The sequence below is a fragment of the Heterodontus francisci genome, chromosome 8 (genome assembly GCF_036365525.1).
Source record: "Heterodontus francisci isolate sHetFra1 chromosome 8, sHetFra1.hap1, whole genome shotgun sequence".
Taxonomy (NCBI): Eukaryota; Metazoa; Chordata; class Chondrichthyes; order Heterodontiformes; family Heterodontidae; genus Heterodontus; species Heterodontus francisci.
The window spans coordinates 39,468,394-39,490,628 of record NC_090378.1 but is presented as its reverse complement, the minus strand read 5'-3'; the positions used below and the strand labels follow the sequence as shown (position 1 = coordinate 39,490,628).

The window sequence follows — 22,235 nt, the reverse complement described above, 5'->3', positions numbered from 1 at the left end:
TATATAGCAGAAGAAATAATATGCTAGCAAATCAAAAAATCAATGGACTTGTGAGACATCCTGGGCTTCCTTCATTAAAAAGGTGTTGAAGAAGGCAGGAAATGCAGGGAAAAAAGTCTGACTTTTATTGGATTAATCCATCCATTGTAATTGACTTAATTTACTGCTTCATTCAGTGCATACTAATCTGTTAAAACTGGAGTTAAACTGTATGCAGGGAATACAGATTTGTAATTAACTATTACTAATATTGTACGGTAATTATTTGGTGGCATTGCAGTGTGTTGGATGATTTCAGCAGCAGACATTTAACCGAAGAATGCTTAAGTGATTTCATGTTAATCCAGTTTATTCATCTCCTTTGCACGATCCATCTCAATAACTCCTCCCAACCAGTTTTAATCTCAACAATATCAACAGCACTCACCATTGCAAATATTAAAATCGTTTTGGGGAAAACAGCATTGATCACTTTTTACAACTATTTTAAAATAAGTGGCAGAGTTCACTTTTTTAAAGAACGAATACATATTCATTGAAATATGAATGTACAAAAATGGCTATAAAGCTGTGGAGTGAATTAATAATCTGCCTGTATTTGTGTGATTGCTTGACTCCTACAAGGAACTTGAAGGAGAAGATACCCCTGTACAAATATTATCACTAATATAACTTGTGCATAGATTTTCTCTTGGGTAATTAAAAGTTTCACTCCCTGGCAATGGCATCCTTTTCCTTGATGATTACAAAATTGACCCCAAGAATTACATAACTTCACTTACAGCTTCATCGTGGAGTTCAGTAAACAGCCAATCTTGGGTGTCATCAGATTTTTTTTTTACTGCTTTTATTCTACCTTCAGAATCTCCAATCAGTCTGTAACTCAATAATGGTCCATAATGTGTGTGGTGGGTGGGAGGGGGATAGTGGGGAATGGAAATCTGAGACCAAGACCCATTCCATGGAAGGATGAGCTAGAGATAAAACTTCAACATGTCTACACAACATGGTCATCCTGAATTAGCTGCATACAGTTATATAGGTTTTTTTGCATGGGGTTTATACTCATCGAAGAGAAGGAAGCCATTGGGCTGGAGTTTAAGAGGCCGCCGTCGCTCTCAGTTGCGAGCTCAAAAAATGGCGGCCCACACACCTTAGAGCTGCCGCGATCTCCCGCACGGCAGCTCATTTAAATGGCCAGGGCAGCTGCCCACCCCGTCCCCACAAAATCACATGTAGGGGGCGAGCTGTCGCACGCCAGCAATGGCATCAGCTGCCTGTATGCAGGCACTGGCACCATTTTTAAAGGGCAGCCAGCCCTGCTGGCAAATTTGAATTTTTAAAGATACGCCCCCCCCCCCCCCCCCCAAATTTATTAAATAAAATTCTAACACCCCTTTCCCACTTCCTAATAACAATTACATTAACTATTTACCCTTCCCTCCCCCACAACACCTGCCTTTTAAATCTGACCTTCCCTCCCACCAAGACTGCACAAAGTGTAAGGTTCACCCCTTCCCACTGTCCCCTACATTCATTGCCTTTCTTTGACCCCATCTGCACTCTCCCCCCGCCCCCCACACTGGAACTCTTAACTCCTCCCCGCTTCCCATCAGTGTCACGCCAACTTTCCCCAGATGGGGAATTGAAGGCGCGCACAAGTGCCAGCCGCCACACTGAGGATCGCGGTGGGCCCGGAGGATTCAAGGTAAGTACATTTAAATTTATTCATCTTATTAATTTAAATATTGAAATTGAAGTCGCGTCGCCCAGCGGGGGTGTGGGGCTGGGCACGATGCCTTGTTGCCACTGGGGTGATTGGGCCGGGCCCTCCTGGCATCAAACTCTCTGGTTGGCCTCTGCTGCAACTATATTCCAGCACCCCGCCCCCCACACCCGCCACGGAGCCCGACGTTGTGGGGTTGATAAAATCCAGCCTGTTGTAAGGGAGTAGAAATTCTTTTCTCCTTTTATAGTCTAAGGCTGAATTTTATCACCAGGGAAGACGTCCCGTCGCAGGGACCAAAAGTGGCAGCGATTCCGCACTAGTGGGCAGTGGGACTCTGTGCATTTTACCATCGGCCGCCTCTTAACTGGCAGCCGCTGGGACTGCTACCCAATTCAAGTGGCGGCACAGTAGCAGCGGGGCAGCTATTGCAGCCAGGTGTCGCCTCCATGGGCCATAGAGTGACCATAAAAGCCCCCCACCGCCCCAGGGACCCTCTGGGAGGCCGTCAGGATTTACCTGGTGGTCTCCCCATACATCAAGAACCGGTAAAATGCCAGTGGGGTTGGGAGGTGGCCCTTATTTGGGCATTTAAATGCCACAAATGGCCACCCAATGGGCGACTGAGACCCTGAGGTTCCCACCATTGGTATAGTGCCATTGCAGCAGGAAGATGTTGGGCTCCCCTTCCACTGCCACTTATCCAGCCTTCCCGTCACCTAGCCCGTCTCCATAGGGCTGTTGAAACCCATCCACTAGTGTCAAGATTAAAGTCAGGTAAAGCACAGACAGCTACAGGGTGAAGCTACCTTTTGTACAGTCCCAATAACAGAAAAACGCTGCATAATATATTAAAATGATTTTTTTTCCACTTCCAGAAATATCAGAAATCCTTATTACTTTTCATGAAATAAGGGACAGTTTTGTACTGTGGGTCCATACCCTTCAGAACTGGATTGAGTTTGGTTAAATTAATTTCACATGGACAAAAGATGGGAACACTTGTCAATCAGAAATAGTACAAACCCAAGTCTCACAGAAGCTGCCATTTATAATCCATGTGGTCCTTCCAGGTTATAGAAATGTTACAGGCCAAGGAATAACTCAGGCTAAGTACCTACCAATTAAGATGCTGACCTGCAGAGTTAGGTTACTGTTTAAAGTTTCTAAGACAATTGTTTGTTTATAAAATTCCCTGGAAAAAAGCCAGCATATTGTCTCCACAGATTTCATTTATACTGTGTGCATCTTGCTCCAATAATGTCTTACGACTAAAGTCTGTGTTTTCATTTTATAATACTCATCACTTCACATTGCTACACCACTGTCCCATTTGGCTCTCTCAGGCATGCACGTATGTTAAAATGATTGATGCTTGCATCGTGATATGCATTCCTGTCTTGGTTATTACGCTGTTTTGCATTGAATTGAAACATTGCTGTCTTCTAAATATGGTAAATATTATTTGTCTACTGTAACAAACTTTCCTCACACATGCCAATAATGTGTAGTGAGTTGCTATTGTTAAGGCTTGTATGTCCAGATGTTGAGTTGCTAATCTCAATGAGGCACTGAGGAGAGGGTAGATGCTTTTTCTTTTTTTTCTCCATCTACTCCACTAGACAAACTATAATTGAGTAACCACAGACACTATTTGCACCTACTAGCGATCATAGAACAGAATTTGTAGAGGTTTGTGATAGATCACCTTGCTGCCCACTTTGGCAGGAATTTGGAAGATAACCAAAAATTACAACATGTTAGCAGAATTTCCAGTCCTAAATATTATAAATCCAATTATTCCTTTGAAAAAAAGACTTGCATTTCTAAAGTGCCTATCACAACTTCAGGATGTCTCAAAATGCTTCACAACTAATTAAGTACCTTTGAAGTGTAGTCATTGTTGTAATGTAGGAAACACAGTAGTGTTTAATATTTTAATATTCAACAATACACATACAATTAGAGATGACAACTTGGGGAATCCTTTAGATACAATTAACATAAGATGAAGTGGTAGAGGGTACTGATTGTAATGAGATTGTCATCCTGTTCCCATTGGAGATTTATCTATCACACAATAGTTGCCTCATTTTTTGTCACTAATTGATGCAAGCAGGATAAAAAAAAAAGGTATATAATGTTGAGTGCTAAATGCATAATGTAATGCTTTTAGGATCTGCATCCCCTGTTGGAGTCGTCATTCAGTAGAAATTTTTTTTCCTTAAAATGTAAAAGTTAATATAAATTTCAAAAAAGTTGTTGGGGAAAAAAAATCATATGTCTCTCCTGATTAGTGGGTTCCAGTATAATACTTACTGGTGATTAACACTCTTCCCTCTTTGGCCTCCTTATCTCGAGAGACAATGGGTAAGCGCCAGGAGGTGGTCAGTGGTGTGTGGAGCAGCGCCTGGAGTGGCTATAAAGGCCAATTCTAGAGTGACAGGCTCTTCCACAGGTGCTGCAGAAAAATTTGTTTGTTGGGGCTGTTACACAGTTGGCTCTCCCCTTGCGCCTCTGTCTTTTTTCCTGCCAACTGCTAAGTCTCTTCGACTTGCCACACTTTAGCCCCGCCTTTATGGCTGCCCGCCAGCTCTGGCGAACGCTGGCAACTGACTCCCACGACTTGTGATCAATGTCACAGGATTTCATGTCGCGTTTGCAGACGTCTTTAAAGCGGAGACATGGACGGCCGGTGGGTCTGATACCAGTGGCGAGCTCGCTGTACAATGTGTCTTTGGGGATCCTGCCATCTTCCATGCGGCTCACATGGCCAAGCCATCTCAAGCGCCGCTGACTCAGTAGTGTGTATAAGCTAGGGATGTTGGCCGCCTCGAGGACTTCTGTGTTGGAGATACGGACCTGCCACCTGATGCCAAGTATTCTCTGGAGGCGGTGAAGATGGAATGAATTGAGACGTCGCTCTTGGCTGACATACGTTGTCCAGGCCTCGCTGCCATAGAGCAAGGTACTGAGGACGCAGGCTTGATACACTCGGACTTTTGTGTTCCGTGTCAGTGCGCCATTTTCCCACACTCTCTTGGCCAGTCTGGACATAGCAGTGGAAGCCTTTCCCGTGCGCTTGTTGATTTCTGCATCGAGAGACAGGTTACTGGTGATAGTTGAGCCTAGGTCGGTGAACTCTTGAACCACTTCCAGAGCGTGGTCGCCAATATTGATGGATGGAGCATTTCTGACGTCCTGCCCCATGATGTTCGTTTTCTTGAGGCTGATGGTTAGGCCAAATTCATTGCAGGCAGCCGCAAACCTGTCGATGAGACTCTGCAGGCATTCTTCAGTGTGAGATGTTAAAGCAGCATCGTCAGCAAAGAGGAGTTCCCTGATGAGGACTTTCCGTACTTTGGACTTCGCTCTTAGACGGGCAAGGTTGAACAACCTGCCCCCTGATCTTGTGTGGAGGAAAATTCCTTCTTCAGAGGACTTGAACGCATTTGAAAGCAGCAGGGAGAAGAAAATCCCAAAAAGTGTGGGTGCGAGAACACAGCCCTGTTTCACGCCACTCAGGATAGGAAAGGGGTCCGATGAGGAGCCCCCATGTTGAATTGTGCCTTTCATATTGTCATGAAATGAGGTGATGATACTTAGTAGCTTTGGTGGACATCCAATCTTTTCTAGTAGTCTGAAGAGACCACGTCTGCTGACGAGGTCAAAGGCTTTGGTGAGATCAATGAAAGCAATGTAGAGGGGCATCTGTTGTTCGCGGCATTTCTCTTGTATCTGACGAAGGGAGAACAGCATGTCAACGGTCGATCTCTCTGCGCGAAAGCAACACTGTGCCTCAGGGTAGACGCGCTCGGCCAGCTTCTGGAGCCTGTTTAGAGCGACTCGAGCAAAGACTTTCGCCGCTATGCTGAGCAGGGAGATTCCACAGTAGTTGTTGCAGTCACCGCGGTCACCTTTGTTTTTATAGAGGGTGATGATATTGGCATCGCGCATGTCCTGAGGTACTGCTCCCTCATCCCAGCACAGGCATAGCAGTTCATGTAATGCTGAGAGTATAACAGGCTTGGCACTCTTGATTATTTCAGGGGTAATGCTGTCCTTCCCAGGGGCTTTTCCGCTGGCCAGAGAATCAATGGCATCACTGAGTTCTGATTTTGTTGGCTGTATGTCCAGCTCATCCATGACTGGTGGAGGCTGATTAACACTAGTGTCATCCTTTTGATAGGAGCTGTCCCCAGTTTAAGGGGGCAGCTTCTGTTTGTCCATTGCTTGTCCACTGAGGTCCATGGTAGTAGCATGGGGTGACGCTCCAATTTATTTCCTTATTCAGGACTTGGTTTCTGCACAGTGCTTCCCCGTGTCCTTGTTTGGTGTACTTCATTACCAATTTTATTAATTCTCCGATGAAATGCTCAAAATAAAAGCAACTGTTTCTGCTTAAATGGTCATCACAGATACAAGTGGGGAAGTTGTTGAAAAATGAACAGGCTTGAGGGGCTGCATGGCCTACATCTGTTCCTATGGGCAGGGTAGTGGGGGGCCCATAAAACTGCGAGGGAAGGCGGTGGGGGGGTGGAGTCCTCATTGCCTTCCCGAAACCATTGAATTTAGCCCGTGGCGGGGACGGTTGAGGAAGGCCTTCCTGCCCAGAGGTCAATGACCAATTAATGGCTCTCCTGCTTGGACAGCCCATGGCCCACAGAGGGCCCTGGCCTCAAAGGCTGCCCCTATGCAACCACCCAACCCCATGTCTTCAACAGCCCCCCCCCTCACCCTACTGTTCCCCCACCGGGGGTCTTCCTGACTGGCCCCAGTGAGTCCACCCTCACTTATCAGTAGTTCAATGCTCCAGTGCTGCTCCTGGTCCGGTGACCGCTGCAGTTCTGGCAGTGGTCACTGCTCCAGGTGGCGCTGCTGGGACTGCTGAGCTGCTGGCCCTCTGATTGGCTGGCAGCTCTTGTAGGCAGGATCCCCATCCTTAAAGGGACGGGACCTTGGTGCCGGGCAATGAATTGCCCGAACGCCATGAAATGCAGCCAGGAGTCCCCCAAATTGCCGAGGTGGCGTTTTCTTCAACTTTTTGACCCGGTGTCAGGACCCCCACTGGCTACATAAAATTCAGCTCTATGTTGCGGAGTTGGACTTGGTATGAGAAAGCTCAGTTAACATCAATAGAGGTATAATCATCAAACCAGCAATGTTTCAGCTTGATTTGTGTATTTTAATTCATGTTCCTCACTGATTTGGTTCAATCACCTGCAAGCCACAGATTGCACAGGTTTTATGTGATCACCACTTAGTGTTCAAACAAGCTGCCGAGATAGAGTATAAATAGATTTGTTTAACAAAATAAAGTGATACTGATAGTGTCACACATACTACCCAAACTAAACCATTTCTTGTTGATGTAGTTGATGTTACAATCTATCTTAACCCCTACTCAGAATAGCGAATGTGCTATTGAGGTTTTTTTTCATTTCCTATATCATCTCTCCTAGTGGCCTGTTTGGATAAAATTGCCAAATTAAGGATGTCATGGACCTGTGTTCATTAGGAACTAGGTTGAGAATTGCTAATCTTATTTCACATTGGACCCTACAGCCAGAGCAAAAAGAAACTTTCAGCCCATCAGTCTAGCACAGATTTGAACCTAAGTTCCAATGATGAAAGAACACTGAACTAATCAATGTTGACATCCAATCTCTTTAGTTCTACTATTTTGTTTCCAGTTTACTGCTAAAAGGAATAAATCATGTTGGGTATAGATTGATGAACACATGGGTGGTCAGTCTTTGTGTACAAGTTTAAGTGGTGCATGTCGGCAGATTACTTAACTAAGAAAGAATGACAGATGAGCCCAATAATATACTTGCTTAACATCTTTGCAGTAGAGGTCGCTGGGTAGTAATCAGGAGCAGCAATATTAGCTACTTCACCGTGCCCCCCACCCCCACCCCACACACCCCTACACCCCTACACCACTGCAACCTCCCCAACATCCTTATCTAGCTCAGGATGTTGATCTCAATTGTATTTCCATCACCACTCTGCCCAAGGTGAGTTAACAGCTGAGACCAGGACCCCATTATTTATATAGAGATGGGGAAGAGATGTAGTGACTGAGTAAGGGTTTCCGGGATGGCCTGTCAAATTTAAAGGCTGGACCTGATTTAAATATTTTGTCTCTGTTTCCCAGCTGGCAGCCAGCCAGATTGACAGGATGACTGTGTGACAGACAGGAAGACCTGTGGCACCAGGCCACAACCAGGGAGTGAAGCTGAGAGGAGCAAGGGAGAGATTGTGGGTTGTGGGTGGAGGATGTGGATAGTTTGCGGGTGGGAGTGGGTGGAGAGACCACAGGCTAGATACACTGAAGGAGTGGGGTGGGCTGAGGAGAGATCATGCGGGCTATGGATAGATCACGGGCCACAGCAAAGATTGTGGAGGTGGGGGAGGTGTCTGTGTAGAGATCGAGAGGGTTGGTCTGATCACAGGGGTCCGATCACAGAGAGGGGAGTGTAATCATGTAGAATATAAAACTGGTTTGCTTGCCAGAAGCACTGCTGTTATTGCTAGCTACAAGCAGTGCTGGAAAGGCATTTACCTGTTTGATCTGACTGTTCTTGCCTCCCTTCAGCTGCCAGGTTTCCTGAGCTCCAGGAAACTCAGCCCACAGCACTTAAATTTAAAGCATAGCTAATATTTGAGGCATGGAGCGGCATTAAAATAATTAAATTAGGGACTGCCTCTGGAGACCAGGTGAGTTGCTCACCTCCACCCCCCCTCCCACTCAATCCCCCCTTTGTTAAAAGCGTTAGGGTTATGTTTCCCATTTCTGAATTTTAACCCCCTTCCACCTCCCTCCCCGGGATCTTCAAAAACATGCTCCCTGTTTTTGTACTACATTTTTTAAGCTTTTCATTTCAGTAAGAAATGTATGTTGGTTAATAAATGAAGTGGTGAATTTATCAATATATCTTGTGTTTGGCAATACCTGAACCAAAGTTGACTGTGTGTAACATGTTGGGGCTACTTAAAGATTAGTTTGTGTGCCAGATTCTAGCTAAGATTAAATTTGCCCAACACTGTATAAAACTAACTTTTTAAAGGTCATCTGTAAAGTTGGGTGAGTCAGTAACTTGGTTGGTCTGCCATTGCTGTAATGGTATGCTAACATTTTATACTAGCATTGGTTGTAATTTTCCAAAATTCCCTAGATTCCGGAAAACCGCAAATGTAACACCTCTAGTCAAGAAAGGAGGAGACAGAAAGCCGGAAATTATAGACTAGTTAACCTAATGTCTGTCATTGGGAAAATGCTGGAATCCATTTAGAAAATGATAATACAATCAAGCAAAGTCAACATGGTTTTATGAAAGGGAAATTGTGTTTCACAAATTAATTGGAGTTTTTTTGAGGATGTAATGAGCAGGGTGGAGAAAGGGGAACCAGTAGATGTAATGTATTTGGATTTCCAAAAGACATTTGAAAAGGTGTCATAAAAGCTTGCTACACAAGATGAGTGCATGGTTTTGGGGGTTGTATATTAGCATGGATAGAGGACTGGCTAACTAACAGAAAACAGAGTCAGGATAAATGGATCATTTTCTGGTTGGCAAACTGTAACTAGTGGGATGCCACAGGGATCAGTACTGGGGCCTCAACTGTTTACAATCTATATTAATGACTTGGATGAAGCGACCAAGTGTATTGGAGCCAAATTTGCTGACGATATAAAGATAGGTAGGAAAGCAAGTTGCAAGGAGGACTCAAAAGAGTCTGCAAAGGAATATAGATAGGTTAAGCAAGTAGCAAAAATTTGACCGATGGAGTATAATGTGGGAAATGTGAGGTAGTAAGAACAGAAAAGCAAAATATTGTTTAAATGGAGAGAGACTACAGAATGCTGTTGTACAGAGGGATTTGGGTGTTCTCGTACATAGTAATTTATGGTATAGAAGGAAGCCGTTCAGCCCATCAAGTCCACGCTGACTCTACGTGGAGCAACCCAGTCAGTCCCACTCCCCTGTTCTATTCCCGTAGCCCTGCAAGTTTATTTCCTTCAAGTGCCCATCCAATTTCCTTTTGAAACCATTGATTGTCTCCGTTTCCACCACATTCGTGGGCAGAGTGTTCCAGGTCAATTACCACTCGCTGCATAAAAAAAGTTCTTCCTCACATTCCCCCCATCTCTTGCCCAAAACCTTTGATCTGTGTCCCCTAGTCCATGTTCCTTCAGTTAATGGGAACAGTTTTTCCTTGTCTAACTTATCTAAGCCTGTCATAATCTTGTACACCTCTAAATCTCCCTGCAATCTCCTTTGCTGCAGGGAAAACAACCCCAGCTTTTCTAACCTAACCTTGTAATTAAAATCCCCATCCCATCCCTGCAACTATTCTGGTAAATCATCTCTGCATCCTCTCAAGTACCTGCGCATCCTTCCTAAAGTGTGGTGATCAGAACTGGACACAATACTCTAGTTGGGACCTAACAATAGCATTATAAAGATTCAGCATAACTTCACTGCTTTTGTACTCTTTGCCTCTATTTATGAAGCCCAAGATCCCATATGCTTTGCTAACCATTCTCTCAATATGTCCTGCCACCTTCAAATATTTATGCACATGCATCCCCAGGACCCTCTGTTCCCACACACTCTTTAGAACTGCGCCATTAAGTCTATATTACCTCACCCTATCCCTTCTGCCAGAATGCATCACCTCACACTTGTCTGTATTAAATTCCATCTGCCATTTGTCTTCCCATTCTGCTAGCCTATTTATGTCCTGTTACAGCCGGTTCGTCTCATCCTCACTGTTTGCCACATCTCCAAGTTTGGTATCATTGGCAAATTATGTAATTATTCTCTGTATTCCAAGATCCAAGTCATTTATATATAGCAAACAATGCAGTGGTCCTTACGTTTGCGAACACAACTGTCTACCATCCTCCAGTCTGAAAAACAACCATTTACTGCAACTCACTGATTTCTGTCCTTAAGCCAATTCTTTGTCCAATTGGACATTGAACGGCCTATTCCATGAGCCTTAAAGCAGCCTTTTGTGTAGTATTTTATCAAGTGCCTTCTTAAAATCCATTTAGACAGCATCCACCACATTCCCTTCATCGACCTTCTCTGTTACTCAATTAGATTAGTCAAGCATGATCTGCTTTTACAAATCCGTGTTGGCTATCCTTAATTAACTTAAACCTCTCCAAGTGCCTGTTAATTTGGCTTCATTCCATCTCTTACCGCCTGCTCACTATTTACATGCCTATAGCAGATTTTTTGGGTTCCTTTTTATGATGACTGCCATTCTGTTCTCATATTCTCTCTTTGCCACTCTTATTTTCCTTTTCACCTCCACTTTCAACCTATTGTATTTGGCCTGGTTCTCACTTGAAGAATTCACCTGACATGCATCATATACCCTCTTTTTTTTTGCTTCTTCATAATGTCTATCTCCCTCATCATTCAAGGAGCCCTGTTTTTGGTTCCCCTACCTGAAGCATTTCTTCCTTAAAGATAACCCATTGTTCCATTACAGTTTTTCCTGTTAATCTTTGGTTCCATTTTATCCTGGCTAGATCCCTTCTCATTACATTGAAATTGGCCCTCTTCCAGTCTAGCCATTCTATCTTATATTGTTCCTTGCTTTTCTGCATTACAAGTCTCAACCTTATGGTACGATGATCACTCTTACCCAAGTGCTCCCCCACAGACACTTGGCCCACCTCAATTCCCAGCACCAGATCCAGCAATGCCTCCTTTCTAGTTGGGCTGAGGAGATACTGGTCAATGAAGTTCTCCTGAACACAATCCAGAAATTCCTCCTGCTCCTTTCCCTTTACTCTAAAGTTATCCCATTCGATATTTGGGTAATGAATATCAACACGTTATAGTTCTTGCACATCTCAGTGATTTCCCTGCAGATTTGCACTTCTGTGTCTCTCTCTATCACTATTTGGTGACCTGTAGAATACCTCTAGTGGCATGATCATACCCTTTTTGATTTTCAACTCTAATCAAATGGATTCTGTCCTTGCCCCTCAAGGACATCCTCTCTTTTCAATACTACAATGTCTTCCCTAATCAATACTGCCACCCCACCTCCCTTTTTACCTCCTCTATCTTTTCTGAACGCTTTATAACCTTATATATTAAGCGCCCAGTCCTCACTATTTCTAAGCCATGTTTCCATTATTGCCACTACATAATATTCCCATACTGCTATTTGTTCTTGTAGCTCACCAACCTTATTCACCACACTTTGTGCGTTTACATACGTGCATTTTAATCCTGTCCTTGCATTCATCGTAGCCCTTCTCAGTTTGCTGCTATCAAATATGGAACTGCTCCCTTCTCTAGCACTGTCCATTATGCACCTTATTCCTCTTTTCTACTTCTATATGCTGATGCCCCCCTCTGCCAATTTAGTTTAAACCCTCCTCCAGCACATGAGTGAACCTCCTCACGAGGACATTGGTCCCAGTCCTGTTGAGGTGCAGCCCATCCCTTTTGAATAGGTGCCTCCTTCCCCAGAACTTGCCCCAATGCCCCAAGAATCTGAAGCCCTGTCTCCTGCACCATGCTTTAAATCACACATTGATCCTCCCTATCTTCCTATTTCTGCTCTCAGTAGCACGTGGCGCTGGGAGTAATCCAGAGATTACTACCTTTGAGGTCCTACACTTTAATTTCCTCCCTAGCTCCTGCAAACCTGACCGTAAGACCTCAATACCTGCCCTTGCCATGTTGTTGGTACCAATGTATATTAAAACCTCTGGCTTACTCCCTCCTGCAGAATATCCTGTACCATCTCAAAGATGTCCTTAACCCTGGCACCAGGGAGGAACACAACATGCGGGACTCACAATGATGGTTACAGAAATGCCTGTCGGTCCCCTGACTATGGAATCTCCTATAACAACTGCATTTCTGAACTTTGTTGTTTCCTCCTGTACAGTCCCTTGCCATTGGTGCCATGGTCTGGACTGCGCTCCTTAAGGGTATTGTCACTCACAGCAACTCCACTGCTAAGTACCTGTTTGAGAATGACACATACCTCAAAGACTCCTACACCTTCTACCTCTTCCTAGTCTTCCAGATGGCCACCCACCTAGTATCCTGAACTCTTACTGCCTGTGGGGTGACCATCTCCTGGAAAGTACGATCCAGGAAACTCCTGCTTCCTGATGCTCCGCATTGACTCCAGGTGCCCCTCAAACTCAGAAATCCTGAGCTTGAACTGAAGCAGCTGGAGACACTTCCTGCACACGTGGTTGCCCGAGACACATGACGTGTCCTGAGGTTCCCACATAGCACAGGAATTGCAAGCACCAGGAAACACAAAAAGTTAGCATGCAGGTACAGAAAGTAATTAGGAAGGCAAATGGAATGTTGGCTTTTGTTGCAAGTGGGATGGAGTATAAAAGTAGGGGAGTCTTGCTGCAACTGTACAGTGTGTCAGTGAGACCACACTTAGAGTACTGCTTACAGTTTTAGTCTCCTGAGGAGGGATATATTTTCAATGGTGGCAGGTCAGAGAAGCTTCACTAGGTTGATTCCTGGGATGAAGGGGCTGTCTTATGACGAAAGGTTGAGCAGTTTGGGCTTATACTCATGAAGAGTAAGTTGATTGTACTGAAACATAACATACAAGATTCTGAGGGGGCTTAATAGGGTAGATGCTGAGAGGATGTTTCTCCTCATGGGGGAATCTAGAACTAGGGGGCACAGTTTCAGAATAAGGGGTCTCCCATTTAACGTGGACATGTGAGGGTAGTGAATCTTTGGAATTCTCTACCCCAGGGAATTGTGGAGGCTGAGATAGATTTTTGAAATCTAGGGGAGTTATCGGTTATGAGGAACAGGCAGGAGAGTGGAGTTGAGGCCAAGATCAAATCAGCCACAATTGTATTGAAAAGCAGAGTAGGCTTGAGATCCTGAGTGGCCTACTCCTGCTCCTGTTTCTTATGTTCTTAGGTAACATATTTGTGGGTACATGTAGCTAGAAACTGGGGTCTTGAACAAGTCTTGACACAGTTTACGGCTCGTCAACTGCATATAGTAACTTTTTCCTGAAATATTTTCTCCTAACAGAGTCTTTAGCTCGGCCAAGGCGAACAGTTTTCACACGTGCAATGGAGGCTTGTGATCTACACTGGCAGGATAGTCATCTTCAGCGTATTATTAGCAGCGATTTTTATGCATCACCCTCTTACCAGAGAGAGAGCGAGAGCCTCCTTTTCAACTCACATGGGCAGCCTCTGTGGCTAGGTAAAGTGTAAAATTTACTTTGCTTTTAAAGTCTTTTCCTCCCCCCCACCACTGCCATCCCCCTCAAAAATGGCTTAATACTAATTCCTCTCCAAACTGTTTTAATACTTGTAGAACATGTTCCCACTGCCTGTGCCAGGGTGGACGCCCTACGTTCCCATGGTTATCCTAAAGAAGCTCTCCGATTAGCTGTTGCAATTATTAACACCCTCCGCCTACAACAGCAACGGCAGCTGGAAATCTATAAACATCAAAAGAAAGGTGGGTCCTGTGAAAGACAGAACAAAGCAGTCACTTAAAAGGAGATTTCATGTGTAAATAACTTGCCATACATGGGCCAAAAAAGTAAAAAGGCCATGGATGCTGGAAATCCCAGACTAAAACGGAAAATGCTGGAAACTCTCGGCAGGTCAGCCAGCATCTGTGGAGATAATAGATGAGTTAAATATTTTGGGTGTGGAGTCATTTATAGTCAAGTATCCATGTCCAAATTCTTAACTTATCAGTGTTCTCCACAGATGCTGGCTGACCTGTTGAGAGTTTCCAGAATTTTCTGATGTATATGGGAATTTGGAGTTGAGTGGGGAAAAATAAAGCGGAATCCACCAGCCTGGTGATTTAAGTTAACTTCATAATGATGGCATTGAGTCTGGAAAGTCTCCTTCAGGTGTAGCTGTCTGGCTTTTCTTTTGGAAAGGAATTGTTGAGGCACTTTTAACCTTCATATTCAAAGATTGAGTATTCACTCATATTTCAGAATTTTCACTTTTTTTTAGTGTGTAACTTTGTATTGTGTTACTTGAAAATTTATTTTTTAACAAAATAGTACCTTGTTATAGACAAGTTTATTGTTTAGTCGTGAGGGAAGAGTATTGGAAGTGTTCTTCTCTGCACCATCCTCGGCCCCAACTAGATGGATGCAGATCAAACTGCTGTCTACAATACTGTTAATCAGCCTGTTCTCCTGCACAGTCAATCTTCACACTACCGTTCACTTATGCTTTCAGTCACTATATCTTTTCAAACTCTTCTCCTGCCATAGGTGCAGAATCACGTCAAACACACCCTTGTAATATATTACATTTTCCATAAAAGTTGCACATTCCTAGGAATACAGGAACAGGAGTAGGCCCTCAAGCCAGTTCTGCCATTCAGTGAGATCATGGCTTAGCTGTGACCTAACTCCATATACCCGCTTTGTTTCATATCTTGTGCCTTTGTCGAGCAGAAACCTATTCATCTCCAATTTAAAATTAACGACTGACCCAGCATCAACTGCTGTTTGCAAAAGAGTGTTCCAAACTTTTACCACCTTTTGTGTATACAAGTGTTTCCTAACTTCACTCCTGAAGGATCTGGCTCTAATTTTTAGCCTATACCCCCTAGGCCTAGATTCCCCAACCAGTAGAAATAGCTTCTATCTACTCTATCAGTTCCCCTTAATATTTTGAAAACTTCAATCAAATCACCCCTTAACCTTCTAAATTCCAGTGAGTGCAACACTAGTTTGTGTAATCTCTTCTCGTAATTTAACACTTGGAGCCCAGGTATTATTCCAGTAAATCTGCACTGCGCTACCTCAAAGCTCAGTATATCCATTCTAAGCTGAGAAACACTAAGGGACAAAAAACGTTAGTGGGGGTTTCATATAGACCCCCAAACTGTTGTGGTGATGTTGGGAATGGCATTTAACAGGAAATTAGAGATGCATGCAATAAAGGAACATCTGGAATTATGGGTGACTTTAATCTGCATATAGATTGGGCAAATCAAATTAGTCACAATACCGTAGAGAAGGAATTCTTGGAGTGTATACGGGATGGTTTTCTGGACCAATACTGCATATAACCAACTAGAGAACAGGCCATCCTAGACTGGGTATTGTGTAACGAGAGAGGAATAATTGACAGTCTAGTGGTGCGAGACCCCTTGGGGCCAAGCGACCATAATATGATAGAATTCTTCATCAAGATGGAGAGTGACGTCGTTGATTCTGAGACAAGGGTCCTGAATCTTAGTAAAGGAAACTACGAAGGTATGAGGCGCAAGTTGGCTATGACGGATTGGGAAACGTTACTTAAAGGGATGATGGTGAATAGGCAATGGCAAACATTTAAAGAGGGCATGGATGAACTGCAACAATTGTTTATCCCTGTCTGGTGCAAAAGTAAAACGGGAAAGGTACAAGGGAAATTAGAGATAGCATTAGATCCAAGGAAGAGGCATATAAATTTGCCAGGATAAACAACAGACCTGAGGATTGGGAGCAGTTTAGAATTCAGCAAAGGAGGACCAAGGGGTTGATTAAGAAGGGGAAAATAGAGTGCGAGAGCAAGCTTGCGGGGAACATAAAAACTGACTGTAAAAGTTTCTATAGGTTTGTGAAGAGAAAAAGATTGGTGAAGCCAAATGTAGGTCCATTACAGTCAGAAACAGGGGAATTTATTGTGGGGATGGCTGACCAACTAAATGCATACTTTGGTTCTGTCTTCACAAAGGAGGACACAACTACCATACCAGAAACGTTGGGGAACACAGGGCTGAGTGAGAGAGAGGAACTGAAGGAAATCAGTATTAGTAGAGAAATGGTGTTGGGGAAATTGATGGGATTGAAGGCCGATAAATCCCCAGGGCCTGATGGTATGCATCCCGGAGTACTTAAGGAAGTGGCCCTAGAAATAGTGGATGCATTGGTGGTCTTCTTCCATGATTCGATAGACTCTGGAACAGTTCCTACAGATTGGAGGGTAGCTAATGTGACGCCACTATTTAAAAAGGGAGGTAGAGAGAAAGGGAATTATAGACCAGTCAGCCTGACATCAGTAGTGGGGAAAATTCTAGAGTCCATTATCAAAGATTTTATAGCAGAGCACTTAGAGAACAGTGGTAGAAATGGGCAGAGTCAGCATGGATTTACGAAAGGGAAATCATGCTTGACAAATCTACTAGAATTCTTTGAGGATGTAACTAGTGGAGTTGATGAGGGGGAGCCAGTGAATGTGGTTTATTTGGACTTTCAGAAGGCTTTCGACAAAGTCCCATGTCAGAGATTAGTGTGTAAAATTAAAGCGCATGGGATTGGGGGTAGTGTATTGCGATGGATAGAAAATTGGTTGGCGGACAGGAAACTAAGAGTAGGGATAAATTGGTCTGTTTCCGAATGGCAGGCAGTGACTAGTGGGGTACCGCAGAAATCGGTGCTAGGACCCCAGCTATTCACAATATACATTAATGATTTAGATGAGGGAACCAAATGTAATATCTCCAAGTTTGCAGATGACACAAAACTGGGTGGGAGGGTGAGGAGGATGCAAAGAGGCTTCAGGGTGGTTTGGACAAGTTGAGTGAGTGGGCTAATGCATGGCAGATGCAGTATAATGTGGATAAATGTGAGGTTATCCACTTTGGTAGCAAAAGCAGGAAGGCAAAGTATTATCTGAACGGCTATAAACTGAGAGAGGGGAATATGCAGTGAGACCTGGGTGTTCTCATACACTAGTCGCTGAAGGTAAGCATGCAGGTGCAACAGGCGGTAAAAAAGGCAAATGGTATGTTGGCTTTCATAGCGAGATGATTCGAGTACAGGAGCAGGGGTGTCTTGCTGCAATTATACAGGGCCTTGGTGAGGCCACACCTGGAATATTGTGTGCAGTTTTGGTCTCCTTATCTGAGGAAGGATGTTCTTGCTATTAAGGGAGTGCAGCGAAGGTTTACCAGACTGATTCCTGGTATGGTGGGACTGACGTATGAGGAGAGATTGAGTTGGTTAGGATTATACTCGCTGGAGTTCAGAAGAGTGAGGGGTGATCTCACAGAAACCTATAAAATTCTAACAGGACTTGACAGGGCAGATGCAGGAAGGATGTTCCCGATGGTAGGGGAGTCCAGAACCAGGGGTCATAGTCTCAGGATACGGGGTAAACCTTTCAGGACTGAGATGAGGAGAAATTTCTTCACCCAGAGAGTGGTGAGCCTATGGAATTCGCTACCACAGAAAGCAGTTGAGGCCAAAACATTGTATGTTTTCAAGAAGGAGTTAGATATAGCTCTTGGGTCTAAAGGGATCAAAGGGTATGGGGCGAAAGCGGGAACAGGCTACTGAGTTGGATGATCAGCCATGATCATAATGAATGGCGGAGCAGGCTCAAAGGGCGGAATGGCCTACTCCTGCTCCTATTTTCTATGTTTCTAAGGTGTGATATCCAGAACTACTCACAGTACTCCAGGTGTGGTCTAACCAGGGCTTCGTATAACTTAAGCATGACCCGATGGGCCAAATGGCCACTTCCTATTGCCATCAATGGCTCTATGACTTCCAACCCCTTGTATGCTGGTATTTTAGATATAAAGGTCAGCATTCCATTAGCCCTTTTGATTTTTTTTGTACCTGTACATGACATTTTAATCTATATATCTGGACTCCTCGGTCTCTCTGGGCCTCCACTGCTTCTAGCTTTTACCATTTAGAAAGTACACTGATTTATCATTTTTAGGTCCGAAGTGGATGACCTCAGACTTTCCCATATTGAAATCCATTTGCCAGATTAAGTTTTGCCCATTCACTTAATCTATTAATATTTCTGTAATTTTATGCTTCCATCTACACTGCATACACTGCTGTCTATCTTTGTCATCGACCATCTTGTATATGTGGGTTTCAATCCCATCATCTACTTCATTAATAAATACAGTGAAATGTTGAAGTCCCAACACAGATCCCTGTGGATGCCACTAGTCACATCATGGCAATTAGAGTACCTGCCCATTATTCCTGTCACTCAGCCAAATTCCTAACTGATAATTTGGCCTCCATTCCGTCAGCTTCAACTTTAACTGTATTGAATGTCTTCTGGAAGTCCATCTAAATAATATCCATAGTCATTCCCATGTCCACTACCTTGGTCAGCCCTTCAAAAAATTCAATCAGGTTCGTCAGGCATGACCTATCCTTTGCTGGACAAACTGATGGGTCTAAAGGCAGACAAGTCACCAGGACCTGATGACCTGCATCCATGGGTTTTAAAAGAAGTGCCTGCAGAGATGGTGGAGGCATTGGTCATAATATAGAAAAACTCACTGGATTCCGGTAGGGTACCAGCAGATAAGAAAACCACTAATGTGATGCCCCTATTCAAGAAAGGAAGGAAACAGAAAGCAGGAAACTGTAGACCAGTTAGCTTAACATTGGAAAAATGCCGGAGTCCATTATTAAGGAAGAAATAGCAGGACATTTAGAAAAACATGATGCAATCAAACAGAGTCAACATGGTTTTATGAAAGGGAAATCATGTTTGACAAATTGACAGAGTGGATAAAGGGGAACTGGTAGATGTAGTGTATTTGGATTTTCAGAAGGCGTTCGATAAGGTGCCACATAGAAGGTTATTGCACAGAATAAGAGCTCAGGGTATTGGGGTAATGTGTTGGCATGGATTGAGGATTGGCTAACACACAGAAGGCAGAGAGTCGGGATCAATGGGTCTTTTTCAGGTTGGAAAGCCGTAACTAGTGGAGTGCCACAAGGATCGGTCCTAGGGCCTCAATTATTGACTATCTATATTAATGACTTGGAGGAAGGGACAGAGTGTAGTGTATCCAGATTTTCTCATGATACAAAAATAGTTGGGAAGGCATGTTGTGATGAGGACACAAAGAATCTGCAAAGGGATATAGATAGTTTAAGTGAGTGGGCAAAAACTTGGCAGATGGAGTTCAATGTGGGAAAGTGTGAGGTCATCCACTTTGGTAGGAAGAATAAAAAGGCAGATTATTATTTAGATGGAGAAAGACTACAAAATACAGTACAGAGGGATCTGGGTGTTCTTATATATGAAACACAAAAGGTGCAGCAAGTAATTAGGAAGGCAAATGGAATTTTGGCCTTCATTGCTAGGGGGTTAGAGTTTAAAAATAGGGAAGTCTTGTTACAAATGTACAGGATGTTGCTAAGGCCACACCTGGAGTACTGTATATAGTTTTGGTCCCCGTATTTAAAGAAGGATATACTTGCATTGCAGGCTGTTCAGAAAAGGCTCACTAGGCTGATTCCTGGCATGAAGGGATTGGCTTAGCAGGAACGGCTAAACAGGTTAGGCCTTTATTCATTGGAGTTTAGAAGAATGAGAAGTGATCTTGTTGAAACATATAAGATTTTAAGGGGAAAAAAAAGCAAAATACTGCAGATGCTGGAAATCTGAAATAAAAGCAAGAAATGCTGGAAATACTCAGCATCTGTGCAGAGAGAAGCAGCGTTGACGTTTCAGGTCAGTGACCCTTCTTCAGAACTGGCAAATATTAGAAATGTGAAAGGTTTTAAGCAAGTAAAGCGGGGGTGGGGCAAGAGATAACAAAAGAGAAGGTGTAGGACAAGGTCACAGAGAATAACCGACCAGAAGGTCATGGAGCAAAGACAAACAATATGTTAATGTTGTGTTGAAAGACAAAGCAGTAGTACAGATAGGGTGTTAACGGACTGAAAACTGAACAGCCTCAAGTACAAACATGAAAAAAAACAGTGGGTAAGCAAACTGAACGAACTAAGATAAAAAATAAAATAAACACAAACAAATATTTTTTTAAAACTAATAGTAAAATGGGGGGGCCCATGATGCTCTAAAATTGTTGAACTCAATGTTCAGTCCGGCAGGCTGTAGCGTGCCGAATCAGTAAATGAGATTGCTGTTCCTCGAGCTTGCGTTGATGTTTACTGGAGCACTGCAGCAATCCCAGGACAGAAAAGTCAGCATGAGAGCAGGGGGGCGTGTTGAAATGGCAAGCAACCGGAAGTTCGGGGTCATACTTTCGGACTGAGGGGAGGTGTTCCGTAAAGCGGTCACCCAGTCTGCGTTTGGTCTCCCCAGTGTAGAGGCGACCACGTTGTGAGCAGCGAATACAGTATACTACATTGAAAGAAGTACAAGTAAATCGCTACTTCACCTGAAAGGAGTGTTTGGGGCCTGGGATAATGAGGAGAGAGGAGGTAAATGGGCAGGTATTACACCTCCTGCGATTGCAGGGGAAGGTGCCGAGTGGGGTGGGGGGGGTAATGGAGGAGTGGACCAGCGTGTCGCAGAGGTAATGCTGACAGGGGAAAGGCGGGGAAGAATGCGTTTGGTAGCTACATCACGCTGGAGGTGGCGGAAATGGCAGAGGATCATCCTTTGGATATGGAGGCTGATGGGGTGGAAAGTGAGGACAAGGAGAACCCTTTTGCGGATCTGGGAGGGAAGAGAAGGGGTGAGGGTAGAGGTGTGGGAAATGGTCCGGACACAGTGGAGGGCCTGTCTTTTTGTGGGATATGTCGAACATTCCATGTTCCAGTCCTACTCAGGCCCCCTCCCCCAACTCTTTTTCCGGTACATTGATGACTGTATCGGTGCCGTTTCCTGCTCCCGCCCCGAACTGGAAAACTTTATCAACTTTGCTTCCAATTTCCACCCTTCTCTCACCTTTACATGGTCCATCTCTGACACTTCCCTTCCCTTCCTCGACTTCTCTGTCTCCATCTCTGGGGATAGGCTGCCGACTAATATCCATTATAAGCCCACCGACTCCCACAGCTACCTTGACTACACTACTTCACACCCTGCCTCCTGTAAGAACTCCATTCCATTCTCCCAGTTTCTCCATCTCCGACGCATCTGCTCTAATGATGCTACCTCCCATGACAGCGCTTCTGATATATCTTCCTTTCTCCTCAACCGAGGATTTCCCCACCCCCCACTGTGGTTGACAGGGCCCTCAACCGTGTCCGACCCATTTCCAACACCTCTACCCTCACCCCTTACCCTCCCTCCCAGAACCGTGACAGGGTTCCCCTTGTCCTCACTTTCCACCCCATCAGCCTCCATATCCAAAGGATCATCCTCTGCCAATTCCGCCACCTCCAGCGTGATGCCGCACCAAACGCATCTTCCCCTCCCTTCCCCTGTCAGCATTACGAAGGGTTTGTTCCCTCTGCGACACCCTGGTCCACTCTTCCATTACCCCCACCACCTCATCTCCTTCCCACGACACCTTCCCCTGCAATCACAGGAGGTGTAATACCTGCCCATTTACCTCCTCTCTCCTCACTATCCCAGGCCCCAAACACTCCTTTCAGATGAAGCAGCTTCTTCTTTCAATGTAGTATACTGTATTCGCTGTTCACGATATGGTCTCCTCTACATTGGGGAGACCAAACACAGACTGGATGACCGCTTTGCAGAACACCTCCCCTCAGTCCGAAAGCATGACCCCAAACTTCCGGTTGTTTGCCATTTCAA

General features: G+C 44.4%; 1 protein-coding gene across 2 annotated transcripts in view; it reads left to right on the top strand.

Annotated features, from left to right (window-relative positions):
* zswim5 (zinc finger, SWIM-type containing 5) overlaps positions 1-22,235 on the top strand; it is a 273,431-nt gene that overhangs the window by 221,446 nt on the left and 29,750 nt on the right. For both annotated transcript variants that reach the window (XM_068036989.1, XM_068036990.1), the window contains exons 6-7: positions 13,795-13,971; positions 14,086-14,232. In XM_068036989.1, the coding sequence (XP_067893090.1) occupies positions 13,795-13,971; positions 14,086-14,232 (324 nt within the window). The remainder of the gene's footprint in view (positions 1-13,794; positions 13,972-14,085; positions 14,233-22,235) is intronic.